Below are 22,375 nucleotides of genomic sequence, written 5' to 3'. Positions count from 1 at the left end.
TTCCCCCTCAACTTCTGTGCCAGCATTCTACCTGCCCTATCGCCATTCACATACAACTTCTGTTTTAGCTTAAACACATTTTTATGCACCTCACGCAAATCAAAAACATTTCATTCATCTTGGTCCTGAAGTAATTCTCTAAAAAGACTAGCATCAGAAGAAGATGATTTATGCCGAGCTTTCAAATCAGCTTTCTGGGATTCTAACAATAATTGGTGTTGCTGATTAGTTCTCTTAAGGCAAGCCATCAATTGAATGGCCATGCCTCTGATAACAGCTTTTAAGGAACACCAACAATTAAAGGTGAAGGTTTATTAGTCTCCAGATAGATAGTCAGAGTACACAGAGGGCCTGCTTAGATTCAAGATCAGACAATAAATAATGGCCAAATGCCAAAGCGGTAACCTGTGAGATCCTACATACTAATAGGATGTAGAAAACTAATAGGAAACTAATAGGTGCATGATCAGACCATGCCATAGGCAGGATGGAAGCCTCTTGAATCTGCTGTAAAATTCACTTATCCATTATTGTCAAATCTATCCAGGAGTATGACTTGTGGACATGAGAATAAAATTAATAATAATGAACCGTTGGGTTCTTTGCCCTCCATATGTCATACAAGCTAGTGAAAGATCTGGAGGAGGAGTTGCCTGCAGTCAAACAGAAGGGGAGGATTTATCCATAAGAGGGTCTTACACCATATTAAAATCCCATATAAGTAGAAGGGTCCTTTTACCACATTTTTGTAAGACATTAAAACATTTCTAGTAGAATGCTACCTGCTTAGTATTAGGTGCATAAATAGGCACCAAAGTGACTGCCCGATTATCCAGTGTACCAACTACAATTAGGTAACGACCATACTTATCTGAATACTGATTGACAAGGGTAGTTACATGCATGGCTAACAAGAAAAGCCACCCCAACTTTTTTTAGTAGCCTTTAGTATTTCCAGTGTTGCAGTGGGGATAGTTATGGTTAGAGAAGTGAGGAGAGGAGGGCGCTGCAAAGTGAGTTTCTTGGACAGCACAAGGGGTCTGATTCAGACCTGAATGCTATTCCGTTGTTCACGCAGTTGAGCGATTATCGGTGGTGTGCATATGTGTCACAGCCGCATTGCGCATACGCTGCGAATTAATGATTGCGCTCGCTGTGAGGATTCACTTTCAACTGATTGACAGGAAAAGACCTTTTGTGGGTGGTTACAGGGAGTTCCAGCCAAAACGCAGGCGTCTCGAGGCCATTTCCTGTGCGTGCGATCAAACACGCAGAAAACAAACCTACAGCATCTCAAATACCACGTTCATTTAGAGTGACCATAGGCTCACTCAAGGAGTCAATGTTTTGAGGATCTGCATCCAATGCTGCGTTTTTGTACGCTGTTGCAGGCAAATAAAAGGGCTTCGCTGGTATTCTCAATATAAAATATGCCGCCTGATGCATTAGCATATTTTAGCAGCTGCGATCCGTGAGAGTATGCAGTTGCGTTTGCATTACTGTCCATCTCGGAATTAGGCCCAATATGCGCTTTAGCTTTTGCAAAATAACGCAAAGCAAGTCATCTCTTATTCGATGAGTTTAAAAACCTTACACATATTAAGAGATGACATTAACTATAATAAAAAAGTAAATACAAAGCAGATAACATTATTACGCTAAACAGTGTATGAAGAATTGCATATAATGTACCCAGAGAAGTGGGAGAGGGAAAAGTAGGGGGTAAAACCACCTGTGGGGAAAAAAAACAGAAATAGGGAACTGAAATAGCTCTCATAAAAAGCTAGAGAGGGTCACCAACCGAGGTAACAAGGGGTAGAGGTACCTCCACTATCACTCCAATTATAACATGAGATCAAAACAAATGAAACTAAAAACGGAACCAGATGCCAAGTAACAGATAATAAATTAAACAGCAACAAAATCTAACAGAGGGACTGATTCACTACCGTACGCAACTGCGAATACGCACGCAATCTGCCGATTGTTTAGCACTGCGCATTCTTCACAGTGCATGTGCGCAACCCGGCCACTGAGATGGGGACTGTGATCGCAGTGTCTATACCAGTGCGATCTGTGCCGTGGCACAGGGCACCGCAGGGCAGGGGGCGCTGTTTGGGCCTGTCAACTTTCCTGTTTATTATCATTCTCACTTGTAGCTTCCTCTTCTTTTATCCCCAGCATCTTCTGGCCATCCCTATCCCTTTCCTGGCCCTTCCCCAGGAGGCCATGGCCCTTTTTCAAGTGCACTATCTTATGTCCCTATTTGAAAAAAAGGAGGGGGGGGGGCGCCAATGCTCTTTCTGGCACAGGGCACCGAAAAGTCTAGTTATGCAGACCCATCGCAGAGCGATTGACAGGAAGTGCCGTTTGTTGGAGGTGACGGGTGGGTGGTCTGCGAAACGCGGGCGTGCTAGTGCCGTTGCAGAGGCATGCATAAATTAGCAACTGCAGTGGCATAAGCAGTCTAAGGTCTCATAGAGTGCTTGGTAGTTAGCAATTTCTGAGTAAGGTCAGGGCTTGTGCAACTGTGTGTGAGGCTGCAATAGTACTCGATTATACCGATGGTTTTGCAGTCTTGCTAAACAGTACATATGTGTGCTAAGTAAAGTGGGCATCCCTGTGTAGTGCTGTGACGGGATAGCGATTGCAATGAATTAGCAATGGATTAGCATGCTATCGCACTTCAACTGCATGCGTAATCGCAATTGCATACGCAGTTGCATGCGGTAGTGAATCAGGCCCAGAGTATGCGACACAGAGGTCATGTAGCATACAGAGCACCTTAAATCCCCACGTATCATAGATACTTATTACCAGAGACAGTTCAAAGTCCATATTTACTAAAGGTCATTTTTAAATCAATCCAAATCGATGTTGTGTTTCTGGTGCTACATCACACATTTACAAGATTAAAAAATAAAAATTGTCAGTTAGTATATGTGTGGTTTAGCCCCAGTAAAACATCAATTTAGAACAATTAAAATTGATCTTTAGTAAATATACCCCAGGTGCCTTAAATTAGATAACAATGACAACACAGGTAAAGCCACACAACACAGCACAATTGGGACTGGCATATAGATATTCTGTAAAAAAGAAAAAACTTAAAGGGGCTGTCATCCATTAGATTCCACCAAGGTCCAGTCCTTCTGAACACGAGGACTCGTAGGGACTCTCAGAGGGATTTCTGCAATATTCCAGGAGTTGAGCGGTTTGATGCCATCATCAGGTAAAGAAACTGTAACTGTGGTTCCTTTATGGAATACAATTGATTTAGTTGAAAAATCCCACAGATAAAGGATATCCACCTCTCGGAGAGCACTCGTGAGCGGTTGGACAATCTGCACTTAGCAAAAGAAGCAGCTGAAATGTCACCAAGCACTTGAAGATCTCCCAGGACTGGCAATGAAGACTCATCTTCCTAGACGAGGCCACATAAGTGTATCTTGAGGAACTCCAGCAAGAGCGTTCTTCGCTTGAGGAAGGCGGTGTATGTGATCAATGAGAAAATCAGTGATAGAAGTAGTGGCAAGAAGCTTAATAAAGATGTCTGTAGCAGTATCATTAAGATCAACATAAAAGACTGATTCTGGGATGCCCCATATTTTTATATTATTATGGAGGGACTTGTCTCCAAGTCCCTGATTTTATCCCTCAAGGCCATGACTTCAGCTTGGAGTTGCTCGTGGAGAACAATTAAGTCATTATGAGACCATACAACCTCCTTCATCTTGATCTCAAGGTGGTTGGTATGGCCTCCTGACACATCCATGGTCTGTTGACAGGACTAAAGAGCAGCTCGAGATTCCATAGAGATATCTACCTTGAAGGATGCCAGAAATTGTTTCATATACCTCACAGTAAGGCGGTCCTCATCCCTCATAGTATTTCTTATTTACAGAGTGGAGAATGTAAAGGTATATGCAATTGCAGCAGGAACAGCACTCTTGGCACTAATACCTTGCGACAAAGACCTCTAAGCACCCTGGGTCAGTGACTGTTGTTTAAAGAAGCTCACGCGGTGTACCTAAATGGATGCTTTTTGTTGTTTTGGTGCCATCAGCAGAACTGAACACAAAGTGCAAATCACAAGGCACCTCAAATTCTGGACTTTATGATAATGGATCCATGAGCAAAGTTGAGCATCAGAACATATAAGAATTGTGGAAGAAAGTCATAAGTGCTCATTACACACATGGGCCTGGCAAATATGTAGTGTAGAAGCCAGGTAAAACATACCATTGATTGATTTGATTGATTGATTAATTAATTAACAATTTGATTATACGAAAAGAGAAGCAGTTATAACTACAAAGAAAATAAAAACATTTAGACATGGGCCAAGCAAACATAGTGTGGAAGCCAGGTAAAGCATGCCTTTAATTGATTGATTGATTAATGATGAGAAGCAGTTATAACAATAAAGAAAATAAAAACAGAGAAAAGGGCCTTGCAATCCAGAAGATCATCAACAACGCCCTAGTAAAGTACAGCCCAATAAAAAACAATGAAAAGAAAAGTGGTACACAAATGAATGTGGCCCTTCCACCCACCCACAAATGATGTTGTATAATGAAAGGAAAATGCACCGTTTAAAAAAACAAGCACCACATCAGTGAGAAGGACTGTCACTTTTGTGGCTGAAGCTACCATTGGGCTTAAGGCAGGTAACAGTATTGTTCAGTATTGTATATCATCTCTACAGTTGTAAGATGTCATTATCATCCTCACCCTCATCAATGTTATTATCATCATCATCACACAACATTAGCTTATCCCCACTTGAATCCACCATTATAGAAATCTCTATTCATTGTTGTAATTCGCGGCAAAGGTCTTGTTCATAGAAGTTGTAGTTAATTTTTATGAACATCAGTTTTTCCACATTTGGAGGAAGCAGCTTCCTACAGCGATTGCTAACAAGGGCCCTCATTCAGAGCCGTACGCTCTGAGCAGAGCGCACGCTCTGAATGAGGGCCGGCCTCCATGAAAATGGAGCGTCCTTCTGGACGCTCGTATAGCTGTGGGTCACCACCCACAGGCTATACGAGCGTGCATTTTGATGGCCGCGATGGTCGAGACCATCGCGACCATCGAAATTGCGAGCCGGAGCCTGTGGTTGAGGTTTTCAACCGCAAGCTCCGGAGTGATTTTGGCTCTATCAGAGCCAAAATCACTCCCACTGACATCACTAGTGATGTCAGTGGGCCGGCTTTTGACGGGAGGTGTTCCCGTGGGAACGCCCCCATCAGGGAGGCACGCCCCCGGCACGCCTACCAAAGGGGGCGTGCTGTCAATCAACATTGACAGCATGCCCCCTTTGATCGGACACAATGAGCGAAGGACTTTCCTTCGCTCGTCGCGTCTGGCGCATGCGCACGACGGAGCTCCCTCCATCGTGCGCATGCTCAGTCCAGAACATCGACCCACTTGCGAGCGGACAGCCGCTTGTGAGTGGGTCTGAATCAGGCCCAAGATTCCCAGGCTGTACTAAACTCACACACACTGGAGAGTGGGCAGCTTAAGTATAGCAAAGCTAGTTTGTATAAAATGCTCCAAATTCCCTTTTTTTTCCTTCCAGTATTCAAAGGGACTTTGTGGCTGATTGACAAAGAAATGCAGTTGCTAATATGCATGCAAATGGCCAATTGTTGCGTACTGTGCATGCATAAGCATCGCAGTGCACATGTACGACCAGCCACTGCATTTGGGACTGCAATCGCAGTGACTACACAGACCCATCACAGAGTGATTGACAGGAAGTGCCATTTGTGGGTAGTAACGGGGTATGGTCGGCCGAACGCAGATGTGCCAGTGCGTTTGAACGCCATTGCAGGGGCATGCATAAAGTATCCACTGCAGTACCCTATGCAGCCTGAGACCTGATAGTGTGCATGGAAGTAAGCAATTTCTGAGTAAGGTCAGGGCTTGTGCAAGTGTACATGAATCTGTGATGGTACTCGATTGTACTGATGGTTTTGCAGTCTTGCTATATACAGATGTTGCATTCACAGTTGCATTCCATAGTGAATCAGGCCCTATGTGACATGCTAATTTATACATTATCAATAAAATGATCCTCCACCATGCTATTGGTGCTTAGTGTATCAGATTAAGTATTAGAGGTGTGAATAATTTTGGGCAACTCTTTTAAGCCTGACCAGATATCCTAATGTTGTTTCACTCTGTTGTGCTGAGTTGACTCATCTTCATCACCAGTGGGTCTCTTGGGAAAGGACAGTTTTTTCCTGGCAGCAGCATTTGCAGAAGATTGCAATGTGTTATGTGCCAATTAAGATGGCAACTTGTTCACAAGGTGCATCTCTTAAGATTTGTGTCAGTTGGAAAGAGAGACATTATGCAGGACTTAAACCTAGGGTCAAGCATGGTTGCCAAAATGTAATGATCCAATTGCAAGATGTTGACAACCCTTTTATCTTGTTGAAGCGAATAAAGAACTTGATATACAAGTACAAAATACTTAGCAGAATCTCTTTGTTTCATCTCCTCCTTCAGTTTCTCTAGCAGCATTTTCAGTAGTTTAACTATCAGAATCACCTGACTCAGGCTGGCAGTGTTTGATCTCTCGTCATTGATTACTATTTCAAATTATTTCAGTATTTTGCATAAATTATAGAGTATTCTCCACTGTGCTGGAGTAAGGTACATTTCCCCTCCTCTCCCTATGTTATTGCGTGTATTGTAGGTTTGGATGTTTTTTTGCTGTTCCTCCAGCTGCTGCATTCTTATACATATGGTTGCTGAATGCCAAAAATGCCCATAAATTTTACGGGCCACAGACAGCATCTCCTGCATACACCTGTCATTTTTTAAAACAGTTTAGAACCACCAAGTTTATTGTGTGAGCAAAACACGGTGCATGTTCAAACTCACCCAGTTGTAATGCTTGTATAATGTTACTTACTTTATCAGAAATGACAAACCCTAAGGAGAGTCTTAGCAGGTAAGTCATTTTGCTATCACATCCCTGAGTTTTTCCAACAGGTTGACACCGGTATGCCTCTTAGTGAAGCTGGTGATACAGAGAGTAGTCTGCCTGTGAATGAGCTGGCATTGTGTGTTAGAGACTACTACTCCTGCTGCTGCTGAAGGTGATACACCCACCCAGTGAGCTGTCACAGTCATGTAATATTTAATTTGACAAGTGTCGCTTGTCCTCTTGTCTGTAGTTAAGTGGATACTCAGCTTGATAGCATTTTCTAGATCAAGAATACTTTTTTTTAAACATCCCTGTACAGACAAGGACTTGCTGTTCTGGTAAAATGGAAATGAGATGCAATTTGGTAGTGGGGACACAGAACCCCAACTAACTGTCTAAAACTAGATGCATTGATGATGGATATTAGATGCAGATTCTAATGCTATTATACGTTCATGGCATCAGTGATGCGCTGTGCAACTGGATGGCAGCTCTCATACGGTAGTTGCTTCCTCTTACAAAGGATTGTTTTACAGTCAATTGTTGTTTGAAACTACTAGCCTTCCTGGTCCCCTTTCATAATGAAGATTCACCCCCAGCAGCAGCCCTAGCATGTAAGGATTTTCATGAAGGGGAGTCAGAAAGCCTTTACAAAATGGATGAGGAGATTGAAGATGAAGGTGTTGGTGGTGGATATAGCATGTGCTGGGATCTATCCATGCTGCTGGCAGCTGATATTGGACTGCTTGTTATTATTTTTTTTACAGGCTTTTTGAGATTTTCTCAAATAATTTTCATGAACTTGCTCCTATATGGTTAACTTCAGTACCTTTACTTATTTAGTCCTCATAAATGGTTTAGATGAATTGACAATGTTTTTGTTTTATTGCCTAGAATAACAATGCCCTTCTTATCATGGGCAAGTACTTCTGCCACTAGTGGCTGACGTACTTTGACAGAAACAACATACTTCTCCTGATTTTTATCAACTTTTTCTTGTTGAACACATTTATCATCAACATACTCAGTAGCATCGGATACACAAATACCCCCCTCATCCTATTGCACTTCCACATTAGCATCCTCAATGTCTATGTCACCATCTTTACTTTTATTGCTACTCATCCTCACAGTTGCAGAGGGTGCAGAAGTGGTGGAAGGAGTCTTCTCTAGTATAACAGTGTAAGAAATTTCAGTCTTGCACATAGTACTCATTGACACCCTTAGACTCTCCTCAGGGATTTGTGAAGTTTGTGAACACACAGTTTGTTCTTCAGCCTTAGTGTTTTTTTGTACACTCAGAGTAGGTATTGCATGTAAGATTCTAGAAAATATCTGACTGTATTTGGTCCCGGCTTCCGCAACAGGCATTCTAGAGCAATTGTTTGCAGCACTTGGAGGAATAGGTCTTTGTGAGATTGTTTTGAGGTGCAGATTATGGGTGCATACCACTGCACACACCCCACACTGGAAGGATTATACACTGTGCAAATTTTTTGCACTAATGTTTTTTTTTTAAACAAAAAAACACTGACAATTGTTTGCATGCACTTGGAGGAATAGGTCTTTGCGAGATTTGTTTTGGGGTACAGATTAAGGGTTGGACACCAACGTATACACCATCGCTTACTCTGGATGGAGAACACACTATGCAATTTTTTTTGCACTAATAGCTTTGTTTTTACACATAGCTTTTTTTTCAACTTGATTAGTATCGCTGAAACTCGAGTGAATTGAGGCCCCTGAAACTCACAAATTTAAGTGAGTTTAGCTGATAGTGAGTATTCTGATGGTGAAGCAATTAGAGATTTCTCCCCCGAGTAGCAAGTTTAGGGTCCCCCCCAAAAAAGCATAACCAGCCCCATACTGCTGAGCCAGTTCTGGTTCCTAAAATTACAGGGAAAAAAACATGTAGGGTTCCCCCGTAATTTAGGAACCAACACCTGGCTGCAGGGCCAGTCCTGGTTTTATATATAGGGGGGAAAATGTATAGGTGTCCCCCTATATTTAAAACCAGCACCGGACCCAAACTGACCGGGGCATAATGCCACAGCCAGGAGACCCTATCACCAGGTCTCCAGGGCCAAAGCATTAACACCCCAAGCCAGTCAGCCCAAGCCGGGGATCTCATGGGAGCTGGGGATCCCCCCAAGAAGGGGTCCCCCCTCTCCTGATGCCCCAGGCTTAGGCTGAAGCCAAGGGCTCTTCCCTGTACCCCTAGGCTGTGGGTACGGGGTCAATAATGTGGGAAATAGTTCAAAACTATTGTATTTTACAGTGGAACTACAGGTGCCAGCATGCCTGCCCTTTGGCACTTGTGGTACTACAAATGCCAGCAGGTGGCTGGCACCCGTACCCCCACTGTAAAATAGTACACACACCGTACACAGTACAACTCTATTACATTCACCTACCTCATTCACACATACTTACCTGCTGCCACATGTTCACATCCACTTCTCCATGTAGAATCCACTGGAAGCCTATGCGGAGCCAGCCAGTCACCACTGATGGCTCCACCTCCAGCCCATCAGCAGCCTGCCTCCAGGTCCATCTACACTCTCCTGTCTGTCTGCAGTATGCTCTGACTGAGTCTGCAATGCATCTGCACACCAACAGCCTGCATAGCAGCACAGCCTAGACAGAAGGTAGGAAAATACACTGTATACAATATGTGCAAATGACACCCAGCTCTCTCCCCCTACCACTCACAGCTCCAAAGATTTCCCCCACCCCCAATCGCGACACACCCGACATCCCCTCCACACACACACAGATCGCTCACACACACAGGTCACCTTTCTTGCTCCTCTTCTCATAGCTCCAAACACTTCCCCCACTACACACACAGGTCTCTTTTCCTGCTCCTCTCCTCATAGCTATAAACACTCCCCCACCCCCATCAATTGTACCCTTGATGCCCAAACCCTCACACAGGTCACCTTTCCTGCTCCTCTCCTCATAGCTCCAAACACTTCCCCTCCCTCCCCACACAGAGGTCCCCTTTCTTGCTCTCCCTTTAGAGCTCCAAACATTTCCCCCAGCCCCATCCACTGTAACTCACCCCCCCACAGGTCACCTTTACTGCTCCTCTCCTCATAGCTCCAAACACTTCCCCCATGCCCATCTACTGTAACCCACCCCCCACAGTTCACCTTTACTGCTCCTCTCCTCATAGCTCCAAACACTTCCCCCAACCCCATCCACTGTAACCCACCCCCCCCACACACAGGTCACCTTTTCCTGCTCCTCTCATGATAGCTCCAAACACTCCCCCTACCCCCAATCGTTGCACCTCCAACCTCCCCCCACACACAGGTCACCTTTCCTCCTCCTCTCATTATAGCTCCAAACACTTCACCTCCCTCCCCACACACAGGTCCCCTTTCCTGCTCTCTCCACATAGTTCCAAATACTTCCCCCACCCCATCCGCAGCCCCCCTTGCCCCCACACACATGTCCCCTTTCCTGCTCTCTCATCATAGCTTCAAACATTCCTCACCCCCAATAGTGATCCCCCCTTCCCCACTCACACGCATAGGTCCCCTTTCTTCACAGATCCAAACACTTCACACACCCTCATTCTCAGCACCCCCGATCGCCTCTCACCCACACAGGTCCCCTTAACTGGTAAATAGTGTAAATGACTAAAAATAGATCGACTTTTTCTGACATGAGTACAGTATGTCTGTCAGTGAGGCGGTGATGTGTTGTTATTTTGTCAGTAGTGTCTCTGTAGGGGCGAATCAATTTAGCATGATGTTGAATAGCCCAGGAAGGAGTACCCTAAGCTATTCAATTGACGCACTGTTAAGCCGATGGAGAGGATTTCTACTTGCACCCTCCTGAGGTGTGAGCAGAAAATCGATTAAAGTGCCAAGCGCAATGCCGTTTTCCGGCTTAGCATGGTGCTAACAGCATTGTGGCCGTCACTTTTGTCAGAGAATACTGGTTAGCGTGACTAGTAAATACCCATCTTAAGACGCAGTAACCAACATTCTCTGACTTCAGTAGTTCTAGTCGGACTTAACAGTGTGGTCAATTGAAGCTCCAGTAACTCCTTCCCAGGGCAATTCAACATCACACTGAATTGAATCGCCCCATGTGCTAGTGTTTACAGTTGGATCTGTTTACAGGTTATGCTGGAAACTGCGGTCATTGGGGAATAATGCACAGTCATGTGACCTATAGTGTCCAATCATGTTAGTGAGTTATATTTATATCATACCCTTTGACTATTGCATATATATATATAAATATATATGTATATATATATATATATATATTTTTATATATATATATATATATATATATATGAAATAGACACAAGTTCTGCACTCTCACCTTACTGTAATGTTATTGCTGGGGTGCTCCCTAAGGTTATGAAACCTTATTATATTCCTGTACAGCATCACTTTTTTTGAATGTAATAGTCAGTTTAATAACTCCAACCAGGTAAAAAACATTCCTGTTATGGTTGCTAAGATCAGACGATAAATCAGCAGCAATTTACAGCAAAATTGAAAGGGACATGTTGATGTCTGTGCACACAGACAGTGGGTGTTTTAGTTCTTGCACATTTAGATGCACGGATGTACACCAGGAAGGGCTTTGTTGGCATTAGCATTAAGTCGCAGACGCATCTGCATCAAAAGATGCAAGGACGGCTACTATGGGAGGGAGTATCCCTCTCCCCTCAACAGTCCCCGCCCCCTCAGTAGACCCGCCCCCATTAGGGCTGCTACCAGAATTTTTCCAGGCTGGTTTTTCATCCCAATCCGCCCCTGATCCCCGTACTTGGAAAATTAACAAACCAACTGACCCGGTCCTCCTAGGACTTAATTCCTCCTAACCTACAATAATACTGCTAATGCACACTGATGGTTGCCTGATTGCTTGCTAAGGCAATTTATTTTATTGTAATACAGTGCCTGACTGCTCCAGCCCATAGTCACACCCCCTCTCCTGTGTGAAATGGTGCCCAATCACCACACAGATCTGATGCCAGGAAGATGAAATTTTGCTTCATTTTGACCTGTTCCGAGACTCGGATCCACTAAGTTAAGATGTGTTCGGTTTCCAGGAAAGTGTATCCTCTGCTCTCTGTAGTCAGTAGGCATTAGTATTTTTCCGCACATAAATTATTAGTGTGATCACAGCTGCCAGTGCACACCTCTGAGTCAGGCCCAATATCCAGACTAAAATCCGTCTATTAATTGCTTTGTTACAAATTAGTAATAGGAGAATAAAGGACCCATTGAGTCTAACAAGTGTCATTTACTATTTCACATGTTCTCCTAAGGATACAGCTCTTTCATTTACTGAATTACTACAACTGATTCTGTAAAAAAAAACTTGCATTTTTTGATCACTATTCTCACAACTTCGCTGCAAGCTCCCATATAGTGTGTAGGAGATTAATAATCAATGGACCCTGTAATAATTTGCATAGAAGGACACACCTTGGTTTTCTATGGTTATATAGTTGCTCTGATGGATTCAGCTTGATGTCTGTGTCACTCAGCAAGTTTGTTCTCACCTTTCCAGCATGTCCTGGGCTGTTCTACTCCTCACCTTCACGGCTTGTTCATGTAAGACATTAACTCATGTATAGCCACTTCTCCTCTTATACTCCCTCTCTAACATTCCTGTCTTGTTTCAGGTACTGTGGCCCAGATTACTGTCATTCAGGATGCTGCAATGTCAGTGTCTCCTGGTTCAAACATCCGTCTGATCTGCAGTCACAGTGGAGGCTCAGTAGCTGCGGGTAACCACCCAACCTGGGTGTACCAAGAACTTCAGAGTGTTCCTAACCTTATAGTCACCAGTGATGGCAGCAGTAATCACAATATAAGACCCTCATCAGTATCCGACAGATTTGCAGGATCCATATCGGGAGGATCAGCCATTCTGTCCATCAGCAGAGTACAAGCTAATGATGACGGAACATATTACTGTGCTCTTTGGTCAGGCAGTGCATGCACAGTGGTATAGACAAAGGCAGAACTAAGGCATTAATCTCTGTATCCTGTAACCACACAGAAGTTGTTGCTGTTGAGGAGAAAACTAATGGCCTGTATCCTCAGGATGCACTGGTGTCAGGACTTTGACTATTTCAGTACATAAAGAAAAAACTACACTTGCAGAAGTTCCATTGTGGTCATTAGAGGATCTATCCTGGTTGCTGGCGTTCATCACATGCAGTGTGCAGGGAGTTAAAGTGATCATCTGTTTCTTAGGTGTCATCATGTTGTTGGATTCCTTGATTGCTTATTATTTCAAACCTGATTCTATTTGGGTCACTTGTTCTGAACTTCCTATGGATCACAGACCTCTAGTATAAAGTCTGTTACTAACTATGCCTCATTGTCTATGCAACATTACTTTCAGGTCTTCATTGGATTCCTGCCAGATCCCCACTGTGCCTGGTGTATGCTGTGCTCCTGTTCCTGTTCAAGTTCTGATACAGGTTATCAGCTGCACTACAGAGCTCAGCATTGCCATTGTCTTTCCATTGTTATCCTGCTCTATTACTGCTATTCCATTCTACGCTACACTATTTGGTTTACTTGTTATAATTGACTCATATGGACACTGGAGTTACTTCTTCTTCAGTTGTCAACTGCACCATTACAATCTATCCTCATCGGAACCCCATCACATTGCAGGGCTCAACCCTGTTCCGGATCTTCATTACGCTGCAGGGCTCAACCCTGCTCCGGACCTTCATCCTTCCGCAGGGCTCAACCCTGCTCCGGGCCTTCATTACGCCGCAGGGCTCAACCCTGCTCCGGACCTTCACCACATCGCAGTGCTCAACCCCGTTCCAGACCCTCATTACGTCTCAGGGCTCATCCTAGTTCTGGACCCTCATCACGTCTCAGGGCTCAACCACGTTCCGGACTCTCATCACGTCTCATGGTTCAACCCTGTTCCAGATCTTCATTACGTCTCAGGGCTTAACCTCATTCCAGATCTTGTTACATCTCAGGGCTTAACCCTGTGCCGGACCTCCGTTGCAATACAGGGCTCAACCCTGTTATTGACCTCCATTCTATCCTGAGGCCCTAGCCTCGTGTCGGACCCAGGGTTTCACCCCACACCAGTTCAGTGGGTACTTTGAGCTTTGTTTCTCACAGGGGTGTACCCCTGCACCTGTTAGTGCATGTCATGAACGTTGTGTTATTGAGATTTAATGTGGAACTTTGCCATACAGTTTTTGTTCTTGAATAAATTTTATTGACTTTTATTTCGTACTAGTGATATTTCATGAAAAGGTAATTCCTAAAACCACCTCAGTTCATACTACCTAGTAAGCCTGACTCTTCCCAGGAGTCTCAACTGTCTGTAGCTGTGACAGTTTGCACAGACCAAAAAATTAACCCGGATCTGGAACAGGATACTGGGGTACAAGTGCTCCAGGGTTTGACCGCCCATCTGGAAGTACAGGAAATACACAAGTTCAAGTTTTGCAATGTCTACAGGATCTTTCTACACGTTTGGATAAATTTAAGATACCTGCTATGAATGCATCAGTGGTTTCTGCTTCTCATTTACGTCTACCGACTCCAACCTCTTATGATGGTAATCCAAAAACCTGCAGAGGATTTCTCAACCAATGTGAGATTCATTTTGAGTTATTACCGCAAAGTTTTTCCACCCCTCGTATTAAAGTGGCTTATATAATGTCATTATTGTCTGGTACTGCTCTCGAATGGGCCTGTCCTTTATGGGAGAGAAATTATGCTTTAATGTCTAATTACCAAGCTTTTGTTTCTACTTTTAAGAGGATATTTGATGAACCTGGAAGATCAGTGGCTGCGTCTGTGGACATTTTGTGATTGAAACAGGGAACATCACCAGTTGGTCAGTATGTGGTTCGTTTTCAAACTATAGTGGCAGAACTTAAGTAGAATAATGAAGCATTAAGAGCAGCATATTGGAATGGTCTTTCTGAGAAACTTAAAGATGAGTTAGTGACTCGGGATCTTCCTGAGAATTTGGATGAGTTGATTTCATTGACTATTAAAATTGATTTGCGGATGCAAGAATGAGGGGTTCAGAGGAGTCGTACTGAGCATACTAAAATTTCTCTTCCCCAGTCTCGTTCCTCTCATGGTACAACTGATGAACCTATGCAAATTAATAAATCTAAATTATCTGAAGTAGAGAAGCAATGTAGGAGGCATTCTAATTTGTGTTTGTACTGTGCGTCCTCTGAAAATTTTTTGGCTAAATATCCAATAAGGCCGGGAAACGGTCATCCCTAGTTGATGGAGTAGAAGTCAAACTAGGGGTTCTCTCAAAGAATTTCCCCAAAAAGGATTGCTTAATCTCTGTTTGTATTCCTGATTTTGGTTCTTCGTGTCAAGTGTTTTCTGCCTTGGTAGATTCTGGAGCAGCTGGCAACTTTATTTCATCTTCATTGGTTCAAGAGTTGCAGATTCCTGTTGTCAGATTATTCCCTCTATGCAGTGAATGGGAGTAGAATTTCTAATGGATATGTTACACATCAAACAAAGTCTATGAAGCTGAGGGTTGGAGCTTTGCATGAAGAAAGTTTAGAGTCTATGTATGATATAGTTCTTGGTTTACCATGGTTAACTCTTCATAACCCTCATATTGATTGGACTTGTACTCAAATCCTTTCTTGGAGTCCTAAATGCAAACTAAATTGTTTGATTCCTTTTGTATGATTGGCTGAAGTAAAAGTAGATGTTCCACCTTCTCTCCCACAGCCTTATCATGAGTTTGCTGATGTCTTTTCTGAACAGGCGGTAGACGTACTTCCACCGCATCATCCTTGGGATTGTCCTATTGAACTTATTCCTGGTAAAGTGCCATCCAAAGGTCGAGTATACCCTCTCTCTGTCCCTGAAACTCAAGCCATGTCGGAGTATGTGCAAGACAACCTGCGGTAGGAATTAATCAGGCCTTCCTCGTCTCCCGCTGCAGCGGGATTCTTTTTTGTAAGGAAAAAAGATGGCGGACTTCATCCATGTATCGACTTTCGAGGTCTAAATGAGATCACGGTAAAAAATAAATATCCTTTGCCTCTTATTACAGAGCTGTTCGACAGAGTCAAGGGGTCTTGACTGTTTACTAAACTTGACTTAAGGGGAGCTTATAATTTGATCAGAATTAAAGAAGGAGATGAGTGGAAAACTGTGTTTAATACGCGAGATGGTCATTATGAGAACCTCATTATGCCTTTTGGCTTATGTAATGCTCCTGCAGTGTTCCAGGAGTTTGTGAACATAATTTTTCGAGATATACTTTATCAGTTTGTTATTGTTTATCTTGATGACATTTACATTTTTTCTGATCATCGTATTCATGTCAAAGAGGTACTAAGTCATCTTCGAGCTAATAAGCTTTATGGTAAGATCTCTAAGTGTGTTTTTGAGGTTCCGGTTATACCCTTTTTGGGGTTTATTATCTTTGGTTCCGAACTTCAGCAGGACTCCGAGAAGCTGACGGCTATACAAGATTGGGTTTTGCCAACTTCATTAAAGTCTATTCAGAGATTTTTAGGCTTTGCCAATTATTATAGAAAGTTTATCAAAGCATTGTCAACGATTGTGGCCCCAATTTCTGCTATAACAAGAAAAGGGTCTAACCGGAAAGTGTGGTCCCCAGAGGCATTGAGTGCCTTCCAGACTCTCAAAGATGCATTTTCTGCGGCTCCTATTTTGGTTCAACCTGATGTTGAGAAACCATTTATATTGGAAGTGGATGCGTCCACTTATGAATTTGGTGCCATTTTGTCCCAAGTGGCCGCAGATGGGAGAACAGTGTCTTGTGGTTTCTTTTCAGTTTTCCAGTGCTGAGAGTAACTATTCCATCGGGTACCAAGAATTATTAGCTATTAAATTAGCGTTAGAGGAATGGAGATACTTGCTAGAAGGTGCAAAGCATCCAATTACCATTTTTACAGATCATAAGAATTTGTTGTATTTGAAAACAGCTCATTGCTTGAACCCATGACAGGCTCGTTGGGCACTCTTTTTCTCCCGTTTTGATTTTATCCTCAGGTATCGTCCAGGTTCATTGAATAAAAAGGCAGATGCACTTTCTCGCTCTGTGGGAGAGAAAGAACAAAATGAGGATCAAAGGTACCCTATAATAAACCATCTGGTCTTTTCTTCAACTTCCATCTCTCCTGATCCTCCTCCTGGAAGGATATTTGTGGCATCTGAATTACGAGGTAATCTCCTTTCTTGGGCTCATAATTCTCATTTCTCTGGACATCCAAGGGTTCATAAAATGTATTAATTCCTGCAACATTCATATTGGTGGGTCCCCTCCATCCATTACCCATCCATACCCAACCATGGACTCATCTTTCCATGGATTTTATTACAGATCTTCCCGAATCCAGGGGGTGTACAGTTATTTGGCTAGTGGTGGATCATTTTACCAAAATGGCCCATTTTTGTCCTTTGGCACGAATTCCATCAGCCCCCAAACTAGCACATATTTTTATCAAGGAGAATATCCGTCTTCATGGACTTCCTTCTGAAATAGTGTCTGATCGTGGTGTTCAGTTTGTTGCTCGTTTTTGGAGGGCATTATGTTTGTCATTACAAATGAAATTACAATTTTCTTCTGCATATCATCCTCAGTCAATGGACAAACCGAAAGAGTGAACCAGGATTTGGAGACCTTCTTGAGAAAGTGTATTTCCTCTTCTCAAGACGACTGGATGGATTTTTTGCCTTGGGCTGAGTTTGCCCATAATTTTCACTATTCGTCTGCTACAGGTGTAAGTCCCTTTTTCGCCAACTGTGGCCGGCATCCTCGAGTTCCTGAGCTTCAATCAGTTCCTACAGTGGACGTTCCGGCAGCCAAAGCTACTCTCCAACATTTTTCTGGAATTTGGAGACAGGTACATAAGTGCCTTAGGAAAGCCTCTCATAATTATAACATTTTTGCTGATAGAAAACGTTTGGCTGTTCCTAAATATTCTGTCAGTGATCATGTCTGGTTGTCCACTAGAAATCTTTGACTTAAAGTATCCACTATGAAATTTGCTCCCCCGGTATATTGGGCCGTTCCGCATTGTAAAAATTAACAATCCAGTGGCATGTAAGTTACAGTTACCTCCAACTATGCGTGTACCTAACTCCTTTCATGTCTCCTTGCTTAAACCATTGATTCTTAATCGGCTTCATGACAGCTTGCCTAAAGTACCTCCTATAACAACTTCTCGAGGAGTGGAGTTTGAGATTGATAAGATTCTGCATTCACGTAAGCATCAAAATCAGTTGCAATATCTGGTAGACTGGAAGGGCTACGGCCCGGAGGAGAGATCTTGGATTAAAGACTCTGATGTCCATGCTCCTAAGTTGATACGTAATTTTCATGCTAAATTTCCTTTTAAACCTGGTGGGTGTTCGGAGACCACCCAAAAAGGGTGGGGTGCTGTCAGGACTTTGACTATTTCAGTAAATAAAGATAAACTACACTTGCCGAAGTTCCATTGTGGTTGTTGGTGGATCTATCCTGGTTGCTGGCGTTCATCACATGCAGTGTGCAGAGAGTTAAAGTGATCACCTGTTTTTTAGGTGTCGTCAGGTTGTTGGATTCCTTGATTGCTTATTATTCCAAACCTGATTGTATTTGGGTCACTTGTTCTGAACTCCCTATGGATCACAGACCTCTAGTATAAAGCCTGTTATTAACTATGCCTCATTGTCTGTGCAATGTTACTTTCAGGTCTTCCTTGGACTCTTGCCAGATCCCCACTGTGCCTGGTGTATGCTGTTGACCTCACTACATTCCTGCTCATGTTCCAGTTCAAGTTCTGATACAGGTTATCAGCTGCACTACAGAGCTCAGCATTGCCGTTGTCTTTCCATTGTTATCCTGCTCTATTACTGCTATTCCATTCTACGCTACACTATTTGGTTTACTTGTTATAATTGACTCATACGGACACTGGAGTTACTTTTTCTACAGTTGTCAACTGCACCGTTACAGTCTATCCTCAACGGAACCCTGCTCCAGATCTTCATTACGCCGCAGGGCTCAACCCTGCTCTGGACCTTCATCCTGCCGCAGGGCTCAACCCTGCTCCGGACCTTCATTACTCCGCAGGGCTCAACCCTGCTCCAGACGCTCATTACGTCTCAGGGCTCAACCCTGTTCCGGACCCTCATCACATCTCAGGGCTCAACCCAATTCCGGATCTTCATTACGTCTCCAGGCTTAAACCTGTTCCGGACCTCCGTTGCAATACAGGGCTCAACCCTGTTATTGACCTCCATTCTATCCTGAGGCCCTAGCCTCATGTCGGACCCAGGGTTTCACCCCACACCAGTTCAGTGTGTACTTTGAACTTTGTTTCTCACAGGGGTATACCCCTGCACCTGTTAGTGCATGTCATGAACATTGTGTTATTGAGATTTAATGTGGAACTTTGCCATACAGTTTTTGTTCTTGAATAAATTTTATTTACTTTTTTTTCGTGCTAGTGATATTTCATGAAAAGGTCATTCCTAAAACTACCTCAGTTCATACTACCTAGTAAGCCTGACTCTTCCCAGGAGTCTCAAGTGTCTGTAGCCATGACAACTGGTCTATATATATTACTTCTATTATATTTATTATACCTGTAATGTGCTAGAATTAACCACAGACAGTTCTATAAGATGAATATCTTGAATGGCATAAAATTATTTCAGGACAGCACTTACTAGTGCTAAGGACATGGGAGGGTGCATGGTGTTATACACAGTTCTGTGACACTTCTCTTTGCAGACTTTGAGCAATGTTCTTTATTTCAGGAGGCTGCTAAGACAATTTCTGCCAACACTGCTATCAGCGATAAAGCAACTGATGGAGGTGTGCTGTTGCTGTGTGCATAAGGGCTAGCTACTGTTGTCACTTGTCATAGGGGTTGGCTGTCTAGCTGTTGTCCGCTCCATACTAGGGCTGGCTGCTGTGCTGGGCTGTGCCTGTTGTCCATAAGGGCTGTGTTAATACTAGGAGCTGTGCTGCAGACAGAAGAGTGGGCTTCAGTGGCTCCTGTGTCACTGCAGTCCATAAGGGGTGCTGCTGTGCTGTCCAGGGGGTGCTCTGTCCATCAGGGGTGCTCTTCACACCCAGTGTGAAAAAAATAAAGAAATTTTTATTTTTCTGTGTGTGTGTGTGCGCACGTTACCCACATGTATCAGCAACGTACCTGCACAGGGGTGCTGCCTGTGTTGTTTATCAAGGGGCTGTGGCCTCATTCAGGGGTGATCTCCCCCCAGTGTAAAAAAAATAAAAAAAAACTATTTTCTGTGTGTGTGTGCATGTTCGCCACACTTATCAGCAATGTAGCTGTGCAGGAGTGCTGCCTGTGTCATTTATCAAGGGGCAGCTGCCTTGTTCAGGGCTGCTCTTCCCCCAAATGCAAAAAAAAAGTGTTTTTTTTTCTGTCAGTGTGTGTGTGTGTGTGTGTGCATTAGCCACACTTAACAGCAACATAGCTGTGCAGAAGTGCTGCCTTTGTTGTTTATCAAGGGGCTGCTGCCTCATTCAGGGGTGCTCTCCCCCAAGTGCAAAAAAAGTTTAAATATTTTTTTCTATGTGTGCGTTAGCCACACTTAACAGTAGTGGTGTGCACCGGCCACTTTTCGTGTTTTGTGTTTTGGTTTTGGATCTGGATCTTTCTTCGTGTTTTGGATCTGGATTGGTTTTGCCAAAACCACCCTTCCGTGTTTTGGGTTCTGGGTTTTGTGTTTTGAATCTGTATTTTTTTGAAAAAAAGCATAAAAACAGCTAAAATCACAGAATTTGTAGGTTTTTCTGCTCCTATGCTATTATTAACCTCAATAACCTTAATTTCCACTCATTTCCAGTCTATTCTGAACACCTCACACCTCACAATAGTGTTTTTATGTCCAAAAGGTTGCACCGAGGTAGCTGGATGACTATGCTAAGCGACACGAGTGGGCGGCACAAACACGTGACCCATCTAGGAGTGACACTGCAGTGGCAGACAGGATGGCAGTTAGAAAAACTAGGCCCCAAACTGTACATAATGCAAAGAAAAAAAAGAGGTGCAAGATGGAATTGTCCTTGGGCCCTCCCACCCACCCTTATGTTGTATAAACAGGACATGCACACTTTAACAAATCAATCATTTCAGCGCCAGGGTCTGCCACACAACTGTGGCTGAAATGATTGGTTCGTTTGGGCCCCCACAAAACAAGCTGGCAATTAATGTGTCCCTGCACAAACTGGCTCTACGGAGGCAAGATGTCATCCTCATCCTCCTCATCCACCGATTCCTCACCCTCTTCAGTGTGTACATCCTCATCCTCACAAAGTATTAACTCGTCCCCACTTGAATCCACCACCACAGGTCCCTCTGTACCTTCTGGAGGCTGGTCTCCCTGGAAGAGCTGATAATTCATTTTGATGAACATCATCTTCTCCACATTCTGTGGAAGCAACCTCCTACGCCTTTCGCTGACAAGGTTCCCGGCTGCACTAAACACTCTTTCGGAGTACACACTGGAGGGGGGGCAACTCAGGTAAAATAGAGCCAGTTTGTACAGGGGCCTCCAAATTGCCTCTTTTTCCTGCCAGTACAGGTATGGACTGTCTGACATGCCTACTTGGATGCTGTCACCGATGTAATCCTCCACCATTCTGTCAATGGTGACAGTATCATATGCAGTGACAGTAGACATGTCAGAAATTGTTGCCAGGTCCTTCAGTCCGGACCAGATGTCCAAACTTGGTCCTGCCTGCCCTGCATCACCGCCAGCGGGTTGCTTAGGATACCTAAGTTTTTTCCTGGCAGCCCCAGTTGCGGGAGAAAATGAAGAAGGAGCCGTTGACGTGTCACGTTCCGCTTCAGCTGACAGTGTGTTCACCAGCAGGTCTTTGCACCTCTGCAGGCTTGTGTCGGCCGGAAAGAGAGACACCACATAGGCTTTAAACCTAGGATCGAGCACGGTGGCCAAAATGTAGTGGTCTGATTTCAACAGATTGACCACCCTGGAATCCTGGCAAAGCGAATGAAGGGCTTCATCCACAAGTCCCACATGCAGAGCGGAATCGCTCCATCTTAGCTCCTCCTTCACTTTCTCCAGCTGCTTCTGCAAAAGCCTGATGAGGGGAATGACCTGACTCAAGTTGGCAGTGTCTGAACTGACTTCAAATGTGGCAAGTTCGAAGGGCTGGAGAACCTTGCACAACACGGAAATCATTCTCCACTGTGCTTGAGTCAGGTGCATACCCCCTCCTTTGCCTATGTCATAGGTGGATGTATAGGCTTGTATGGCCTTTTGCTGCTCCTCCATCCTCTGAAGCATATAGAGGGTTGAGTTCCACCGCGTCACAACCTCTTGCTTCAGGTGATGGCAGGGCAGGTTCAAGAGTGTTTGCTGGCGCTCCAGTCTTCGGCACGCAGTCGCTGAATGGCGAAAGTGGCCA

At 43.9% G+C, this 22,375-nt stretch overlaps 1 protein-coding gene across 1 annotated transcript in view; it reads left to right on the top strand.

Annotated features, from left to right (window-relative positions):
* Positions 1 to 12,937, top strand: part of LOC148517965 (uncharacterized) — a 38,142-nt gene extending 25,205 nt beyond the window's left edge. The window contains exon 4 of the mRNA XM_088477938.1: positions 12,606 to 12,937. Within this exon, the coding sequence (XP_088334064.1) occupies positions 12,606 to 12,937 (332 nt within the window). The remainder of the gene's footprint in view (positions 1 to 12,605) is intronic.
* Positions 12,938 to 22,375: the final 9,438 nt, after the last annotated feature.

The sequence above is a fragment of the Taudactylus pleione genome, unplaced genomic scaffold, assembly GCF_031769625.1.
Source record: "Taudactylus pleione unplaced genomic scaffold, aTauple2 ptg000205l, whole genome shotgun sequence".
Classification (NCBI taxonomy): domain Eukaryota; kingdom Metazoa; phylum Chordata; class Amphibia; order Anura; family Myobatrachidae; genus Taudactylus; species Taudactylus pleione.
Note: the sequence above shows the minus strand (reverse complement) of the source record. Positions and strands in the feature narration are given on the sequence as shown.